We start from the raw sequence: 9,730 nt of genomic DNA on the forward strand, positions 1-9,730 counted from the left end.
CACATAAATCCCTCATTCACAACGTATATCATCATGCCTGAACAGATAGAATAATCAAAGGGGAATCTAGTAAAAGCATAAAAAATTAAGATGATGACGGTATTTAATTCCAAGAATGAAATTAGCCTTTAAAAAATCATTAGCTTAGCCTGGATTGACAAACGATAACTAATCTTGCATTCAGCGAAGATCCTACCGGTGATGTAGTGACCTCTGCCAAACCATGAGACGTCTTTCAGTGCATCAATAAATTTAAGTTGCAAGTATATGTAAGTACAATAAAAATTATCGGATATATTTATAACCACAATAGGTCCTTCTTTTGAGGATAATCATGTTAACTTCAGCACACACAATGCATACTGAAGAAAGAATAAAAAGCTCTCGCACGAATGTTCTACAAGAAGAAGCCAGGCTCTTTTAGCATCTTTATTTGACACGACATACCTCAGTTATGCTCGTAGCAGTATGTTTTTATCATTAGTGACATGTGGCACGATTTTTGGGAGTTAGCAATCTTAGCTGAATAAGACATTGCAATATTTACTCTGAATTTATTATCATTGCTAGAACTATATTTTCATATGCAAGTGCCACATGCGAAAATAAATTCAGTGGAAAAATTATAATCCTATATTTAACTTATAGTTTACTTTTACCTTTAACGCTCGCATTTTTAGTCTAAAAATGCAGTCAGATAAAAATAAAAATCACTAAAAATTTTATTAGATAAGTATATAAAAACTCCAACGTCAAGATATTCAGAGACAATTTTCAACAAGTAATAAAAATGAACATACCTTTGAATTTTTTATTGATGAAAATACACGTTAAACATATCTCGGGTGAACCGGAGTTTAGGCCCCTTGGCGTATTGGCGGCGGTTTCTAGAACTATTTAGGAAAAATAAAATATATAAATATAATGATATATATATTTAATATAAAATATATATCCACGTAATATCGCCCGGGCGGGTTGGGTAGGACGGGTTGTACTAAAAGGAACGGGAAATCGTTTTAAATAATAATGATAATGTTTTTTCGCAGGAGAAAAATAGTTCTAGAAACCGCCGCCAATACGCCAAGGGGCCTAAACTCAGGTCGCGCCAACATCTCTTCCACTTTCATACCTGAAAACTATGTCCTAAATGCAAAATAAAGCTAAAAACTAGATGAAAAATACCCCAAAAAGAAATCAATGCCGGAAAACAATAGTGAAATAAATTATATTTACTAACACTCCCTTCGCGACGGTTGTCATGCGTGGAAACACAACAACACAGCAATGAAAAGAGCTTGTTAGGTTTGTCACTGAATTTACACACTATGCAATTAATATTTATAATTGTGTTAGTCGTAAATTTGTCGGGGGCCCTACAAGATCATCCTCAAGCCAACATCCACAGGAAAGCGTGAGTACAATTTGTGAACTATCTTATTTCGCGTAAAAAGATTCTAGATGATCTATAGTAGAGATAGCGGCTCCTTCCCTAGCATCATGATATTCAACTGACGATAATTTTCTGTAAGCTATTAGAAGTGTGGGTGAATGTTACCGAAATGCCTATTGTGGAAGGCATGTGTGAAACGTACGATATGTCAAGTGCTAAATGAAACAAAGTATGACCGGAACGTTAATAGTTAGTCATGCGTAATTTTAAATCATGTGTGGCTATCTAATATGACGCGACAGATTTTTGGTAGCTAGCTAGCTATTTGGGTCCCTAAATATTTAAATCTGGAGAACTAAGTGAAAGTAATTTGCAATCAGAGAATTTGGAATGAGTGATAGTTTTTATTTCTACCAATTGCGTTCACAAAATAATTGTAGTTATTTCCATATATTCACTTCTACAATAGGAAAATATTAATTACATTAGAAACTATGCTATGTACCTTGCTTAATTTACTAAGATTAAGCGTTAAATAACTAACTATGAAATTAATTTATATATTCATAACCGATACAGTACCAAAACGTTTTAAGATTACAGTACCTTAACGCCCCAGAGATGGGTATTATGTAGATGTAGATTAAAATTAGAACATGAGCACTATAACAAATGAACATGAAAATGAGCACTGTAATAAATATTTCGTTATAACTCCTAGGAACCTGATATCGCAGCATTAGAATGTATGATTTTTATTAAGGGTGACAGTTAAATTAATGGTGTACTTCCAATATCAAATTTTCAAAAGTCAAAACAATAATTCTTAATATAGGCAGTAGAATTAAATATTTGATCAGGGAACTTGATACGCCTTATGATTATCTAACACACTAAAATTATGTATATTAATTTGTTATATTAATTTATGACATTGTCATTAATGAAAAAATCTAGGGCAGCTTAGGTATATTCAGACATTTTTAGGTAGTAAATGATTCATAAGTTGCATACTTTGGTCATTGCGAGCGGGAGTAACCACGGATTAAAATTTTTCACATTCTTTCGCTGCAAGCTATTTCGGCCTTTTTTTCTTAATATATATATTTTTTAAATTTTGAATTTCATACATTAAAACAAAGAACTATTTAAATTATATGCAATTATTCTAACATTAGTCAGTGAACCAAACATGTCCCGGAATTATCGGTAAATGATTAGTTTGACCTGTAATTTGTAAAATTTCAATTTAACCGAGCAGAAATCAAATTCTTAACTTCACCCTACTCAATATGAAATACTATCTCGTAAATGTTCTGAGCAATATTTCTTTCATAATGCTTTGTATTATATTTATGCCTTTCTTCTGAAAATCAATGCATCTCCTATACAATTCGACAGTTTACTTAATTTATTTTCGTGTGTCGTACATGGCATCCACCAACTATAATAGTTCATATTTCTTTATTGTTTTCTCTCGTTATCTTCATGTTGTTATATCATGTTATCATCGAAACATACTTCCTACGCCACAATTTTGAAAACATTTGGGACAGAAGTTAATAAATTATTTTATACATAAAATAAAAAAAAGTATTTTCTATGATTTGATATTATCCAACCAGTTAATGACCTGGATTATGGACATACGTTATCCATTATAATTAACTTTATAACTTTTGATTCAATACCATATCCATACACATGTTGGCCTTATCATGCTTTTTCATGTGTTTTTCAATCTAATCTTCAGAGTTGGTCTGCATAAAACTAGGATACATATAAAAAAACCTATGGCAGTTCCTACCCTCTTTCTAACTTTATTTCTCTCCGGTCCAACTGCATTTAATATGGCTATGCCTCATATTATTCTGATTCCCAGGTCAACGATTCCACTGCACACATCTTTACATTGCTTTTAAAACTGAAGGCCAGGGGTGTTGCTACGGTATTGAGGGTTCAAATTGTAGTCTTTTAAAAAGGCTACTGCTCTCTACGTGACAAAATTGTGGAATTATCACATGCTACTTTTATTTTTTTCTTTAAAATTGACCCTGGAAAAAATAAGTGGTTTCCTTTCGACTATGCCTGGGACAGATTCTGGAAAAATGTATTTGTTTTTTTTTTATAAGAGTAATGCACGATTTTTTCAAACATTAGAGCATTGAATGATAATGGATTTAATTTCTTTGGGTGCTAATGACTATATTACGTTCTCGCGGAACTTCGTAGAGCTGCGGGAATCGTGACATTAGGTACGTCTGTTTGAATTTGATCGTGTTTTATATTTCCGCCGTAATATTACGGTCGGATATCTACTTTCTCTAGATGAGCTAACCAATGTAAAAAACGCTAAACGGTAGTCTTAAACGTGACATTTTTTATTTAAACTTTCTACGCACTGTAGTATAATGACTAGAAGATTCTAAAATGGGGAAAATGTCCAAGGCTGGATTTAGGGATAGGATGTCAAGGAGTGTGATAGTGCGTCAAGGGATAGGATATCAAGACTGATGGTGTTAACCTTTTCAGGCGAACCTTCTTTCACGGCCGCACGAGGAAGACCTTGCCCGTAAACTGGGACCCTGACGATGCCAAGGGACTAGAGTGCGACTCGTTGAATGGAGCGTCGTGCGACGCCAAAGACTTTGGCGGCGGATCGAGACCAGCGCCTACGGCTCCACCGCCCAAAGCGCCCCCACAGGCCTGCCCCGAGGCTGGAGAATTCCCGCAAAAGAATAAAGATGACTGCGAGCCGCGGACTCCCATGAAGGAGGCCCCGAAAGAGTTGATCTGCCCGTCGGAAGACGGCTGCGAGGGTCCTGAAGGGAAGTCTGACATAAAAGAGCAAAAGAGCGATTGCGACCCTGACGGCTCCAGTTGTGAAGATGAAGATGAGGATGATGAAGGCGATGACGATGAAGGCGATGATGAAGGTGATGACGACGAGGACTGCAAAGATGCGCCCAACGGCAGCGACACAGGAGCATCACCACCCTGGAAATCAGATGGACCACCTGGGAGACCCCATGCAGGGCCACCGGGAGAGAAACCTCATAGAGGACCTCCTCGATCTGGAAACGAGAACTGTGGTCCTGAACCTGAACAGACGGATGCCAAAATTGCAATTGACACGAAGCACGAGAGCCCAAAAATCAAGGCAGAATGCATCACGAAGGAGGAAAAGGACAAGGGATCACAACAGAAATGCGGACCACAGAAAAACGCCAAGAGAAGCAAAAAATCCATGCTGGTGCAGCTCAAAGACGATTCCGGGGGGTCTCAATTAAATCGTGGGGTCCGCATGGCACCTGTGGACGCGGGTTTCCGGAGCGGACCCCTGCGCAAGAGGGCCGGCAAGAAGTTGAGCGTGCAGAGTGAGATCATTCGACTCAAAAACATCGGGGTCAGCGGTCCAGTGGGGGCGTGGGTGGGCAGGAGGAGGCGCTCGCAATCTGAGCCGATGACACTGACGAAAAATTATTGGACGGAACCGTATGAACCGTTCCAAATGTAAATGTGATTGACGATTGGTAAGGACAAAAAATTACTAGAAGAATAATGAAATGTTTGTTGGCATGGCATAAAATTATGACGATGAAATCAGTATTCTTTCAAGATAATGTATTGGCTGTTGAGGAAAATAAAAACTTCGAATCGTGTAAGTCATTGGCGCATTTAAATCATTCCAGAGTTTTAATGAAATAATTCAAACATAAAAATCAGTCATAAGCTTTAGCATTGCTGTTTCATGAAGGGGACAGAATTCAGTACGGACTTGAGAACAGTGATTGGCTATCAATATTCCACCATAGTCAACGAGAAATCGATAAAAGATTCATTTTTTCATCCTAGAATTTCCCCATACCACGCTTGACGTTTTCTAGCTTTAAATGAGTGGTAATAATGCGTAGCACCCATAGATTTCTCCATATATCCTGCAGCGGAAAAAAGGAGATGTTCTGCAGCAGGGGCGCAGATAAGAATTAAGGGTAGTAGGGCGTTTAGGCGCAACTAATTCTTAGGAGTATGGGGGTATTGCATACTCGCCAGGGTAGCGGGAGTTGCGGGGGCCCTCCTCCGGAAAATTTTTAAGATTAATGGTTCAAAATGGCGAGTTTTACAGCTTTATGAGGGATATTTAACTAACCCTAACACTATTCTGTAAGTAATACTAATCCAATTAAGTAAAATGGATTAAACTTAAAAACTTCTCTGAGCTTCTGGGGGGGCTTTATCCCCCAAAACTCCCCCTCGCAGCGCCACTGCTCTGCAGACCCGATCCACGAGGTCGATTCTCAGCGATCGTAATAATCATCGCGGAAACCGACGGGAATATCTTTTCCGCATCAACGTTCGATTGTACCATCTTCTCGATGCCCATGATCCCCGGCCTAAATGGGGTAACGTCAGAGATTCCAAACACAGAACGCAAAAATTGGTTATTGTTAAGGTGGACGGAACGTATAATTTTGATAGTTCTTCGGCAGCGGCATACGAAGAAAAATAAGTTGAAGGACTACGAGGAAGAGCTGACAAAGATGAGCGATTGTTCTGCGGGTGATGGGAGGGAAGGTTTTCCCAAAGCAAGAAGCGAGTACAGCACGAAACCCACCGAAATTTTCGCCATTGCGGCTAATGAGCCCAAAATTGAAGGTTTCGCCGCCAGAGGGTATTCGCGGTGGTTAGAATACGGTAGGTCTCGGAAAGGAGGGTTTGAGGAAAAAAAATTAAGGTCCCACGGACGTTAAAGCCATTGAAAATTGCACGTTTCCAGCGAAATAATCCTTTCCCACCGTAAAAGCGGGGTCTTGCACGTAGCGAAAAATGAGGGAGATAAATTTGATTGTTCTCGTAATGAATAGTTGCCATTGAGTATCACGTGAATACGAATTTTCGTCGGAAAATGGATGTCTCGAAAACTAAAAATCCCAGCATCTTCACCGAAACTGCTGGAGAAGGCAAAGAAAAGGTGCTTAGGGCGAAGCATTCAGGTAATTGCACCATTAATCAGTGCAGTTATGACCCTCAAATTTATTTTATGGTGGTTATATGGGGCACGTAAAATAATTACAGTTCACTTAATGCATTTGTAACCGTAGGCAATGCATCGTCCAGTTCCTTGTTCAACCTTTTCTGCTCATGATCTATAATGGTTGTTAATTTTATGAGGTTAACATTCTCCTCAGTAAAATTATTGGTACCATGATTTGAAATTTAATGTCATTGAGGAAACAGACAGCAATAATCAAAATAAGATCCAGTAATATATTTCCAGATTGGTATTAAAACTTAACCGCGTGCCTTAATGCATGTGCTCTCAGGATAAGTGTACTTACAAGATATCTCTGGCACTTCAATGCTACTGTTGGTAGAGATAATTTTCTGTTATATAAGGTACAAACACATATTAGACGGCATTTATAAGGATACTGGTCTTGAAATTTCAAGATCGTTAACTCAATTATTCCATAATACATATCAGAGAGATGCTCTATATTTTATAAAATAATACAATCACAGTTTTTATCCGCCAAAACGTAGAAATTCCGTTAAAATTTTTCTCTCCTGTTCGTCCAGAGCGAAATAATAGTTTCTCTGGGAATGACTAACAGATGAAATATGCCAAATGAAATAATAATCATAATTTTTCCCATGTTCTTTTATCGTTTCGACATTGTAATCCGAGTCGGACTCATAGGCGTTGTATAGAGAATGGTCTCATAGGCGTTGAAATATTACTATGCGTGCCATTAAGCACCCATCGGTGATATAAAATGAAATTTGTTTCACGATCGCACATTGATGTACGAACTTGCGCTATTTGCGACAATTTATTTTTAGTAGTTGAATTCTGATCCCTAACTGTAAAAAATCGGTCATATGTCACCCCTTAAAATATTTACAATGGAAGGGAAAATCCCTGAGATGAACAGCTCAGAATCACCTCAAAGAGCAGAAAATTTGTGAAAAAATAGACCTAACGCCGTATACCCATTACTAATACGACAAGAATCCTTGCTAGTGGAAAACTGAAAAATTCTACAAGCATAAATTTGAAAGATCCCGGACTATTGTCTGTACCGCGACGAAAACACCTATTTCGAACCGCTAAAGAATTTCTTGCGCCAAAGATAAACGCACCAAAACTGCGGCAATAGCTTTCCCCAAGCTTAGCGCTAGAGAACTTAGTCCTCCTTAAGTGACTCAGGGCGGAGGAAAATGAACCATTGCGGTGCTTTAGAATTAAACCTTTGAAGAGAAGAGAAAGACCCTATGGACCCGAAGTGTATCTGGTTTCGTCATCTTTCGGCAAGGAAGTGGATTAGAAAGAGGGTCCCCTTAGAAGTTTTCAAGGCAAGGATGGGAAAGGTTCCCAGCTTCAAACGTCATTACGTCCGCGAGGTGAACGTTTTGTGCAAGAGCATACCGACCTTGTCGCTTGAGCAGCGAGGGAGCATTCCGCACAGGCCTGTTGCGCCTTCCTTGGTGAAAGCTATGGGCGGTGTAAAAGGCCTTCTCCCAGCCCGGATAATGGCAAGTCGGTCCACTAAAAGGAAATACCGCGCTCGTTCACTAACTCCGCTTGGGCTCTTTTTGCAGGTAGATTGTACAAAGAGGATCCAATAGTCGCGAGGATAGGGGCGAATATATTCAGGGGAAAAAATGTTGAAGTCTTTTGATGGCGAAGCACAGTCATCCGAAAAGGAATGCAGACATTACTCCCCCCTGCCCGGCTGTGAACCGCCAATTTTTCTGTCGAAACAAAAAATAAAAGCTCTTTCCTGGTGATCGGGTGATGTGTGACGGCTGACGAAGGTTCTGGTTTCAAAACTCGCTGTTTTCCATTCATTTGTTTCAAGCTACACATTACATCACCTACTTGCTAATTGTGAATCTCAGATTGTTCAGGAGGTCCATTATGCAGTCTTTCTGGTCATTTATATAAAATAATTTATTATTGTGGTGTCAGGTGGAGAGCCATGCATGGGAGAATATAAATATAAAGAATATATATTTCCTCTCATTTTCCGTCGAATTTATGCTTACTTACGTACATTTGAACTTTTTTCCAGAAGAAAAATGTGCCTTGAATTACACAATTCCTAATGTCTCTGTTCCTAATTAAAGTAGAATAGTAGTTTTCAACTCAATTTCAAGGTAAGTATTTGCTTACGTCAATTTATATGAATTTACTGGATTTGGAGGAATTTCTTTATTTGTATTATATAAATGTTTTAAAAATGGTTGGTTTAATTTCATAAAATACGCGATGCACTGAATTGTTGAGGCCTTTACTTTGTAGAATTCCATTATATGGTTGGAAGGAAATTAATTTGCTTTTCTACAAAACACACACTTTATTGCCGACTAGTTTCGGTTACACTGTACCATTTTCAAGACTAAATGGTACAGTGTAACCGAAACTAGTCGGCAATAAAGTGTGTGTTTCGTAGAAAAGCAAAGTAATTTCCTTCCAACCATTCCTAAAATACTCCCATTTCAGAGTGGGCAAAAATTTTATTTCATAATTAAGGCTCATTGACCTCAATACTGAAAAGTTAAGAGTTAGTGGAAAATGTGCGCTGTCAAAAATTCATTTAAATTTTAAATTCTTCTCAATACAACTCTCCTGCTCCCCCATTAAATACAAAGTTATATTACAAGTAGTCTATCAATGTAGTCACTGCTTCAGACCAGCAAAGTGACTTACTTGTAGAAAGTTAAAGCTCGGAGATAATAAAAAACAAGAAGTGGCTTCAAGAAGGAAATATTATTTTCTGTCTTCACCAGGAGAAAGCCTAGCCAGTGGTCAGTCAGCAATGTAGCCGTCGGTTGGAGTCGAAGCGCGGGCCGTATGGCTCGTGCGACCTAAGCGCCTCGCTATCCACCCGTGCCATCACCAGCACCTCATCTCCTTCCCGAGACTTTTGGTAATATTCTAAATATTGGCTATTCTGGACGCACAAATTCATCATTACTTTATGTATTTTCATTGAACTGATTTGGAAATTGAGATTTTTAATGGGAAATAAACTTTGGGTAAAAACTTTCAACATTTGTGTGTGATTTTTCGCTTCCCGACACCAAGGGCAAGAACCCACACTTATAAAAGCGTGCGACTTGAGACTTAAGGTGGCGGGCCGTACCCTTACAGCTGGAGTCCTAACACCTCCCGCCACAGGCCTATTGAGGCGTCTAAACTCTGTTCATTTTATCTCTGCGGGTGAGATGGCGTGGCCAAAGCAAGTGGAGATGAGGGGAGAGAAATTTTCTCGACATTAGACTTTGCCGTTGCCAATTAGCAAACAGTAAGCGTGGCCTCAGTGAGTCGCT

At 38.7% G+C, this 9,730-nt stretch overlaps 1 protein-coding gene across 1 annotated transcript; it reads left to right on the top strand.

Moving 5' to 3' along the window:
• Window positions 1–1,267: 1,267 nt before the first annotated feature.
• LOC124162808 (acidic repeat-containing protein-like) lies at window positions 1,268–5,062 on the top strand. The gene is made up of 2 exons (XM_046539469.1): window positions 1,268–1,414; window positions 3,926–5,062. The coding sequence occupies exons 1-2, from the start codon at window positions 1,329–1,331 to the stop codon at window positions 4,908–4,910; spliced, it is 1,071 nt and encodes a 356-aa protein (XP_046395425.1). The 5' UTR covers window positions 1,268–1,328; the 3' UTR covers window positions 4,911–5,062.
• The last annotated feature ends 4,668 nt before the right edge of the window (window positions 5,063–9,730 follow it).

Source organism: Ischnura elegans, chromosome 7 (assembly GCF_921293095.1).
Source record: "Ischnura elegans chromosome 7, ioIscEleg1.1, whole genome shotgun sequence".
NCBI classification, from domain to species: Eukaryota; Metazoa; Arthropoda; class Insecta; order Odonata; family Coenagrionidae; genus Ischnura; species Ischnura elegans.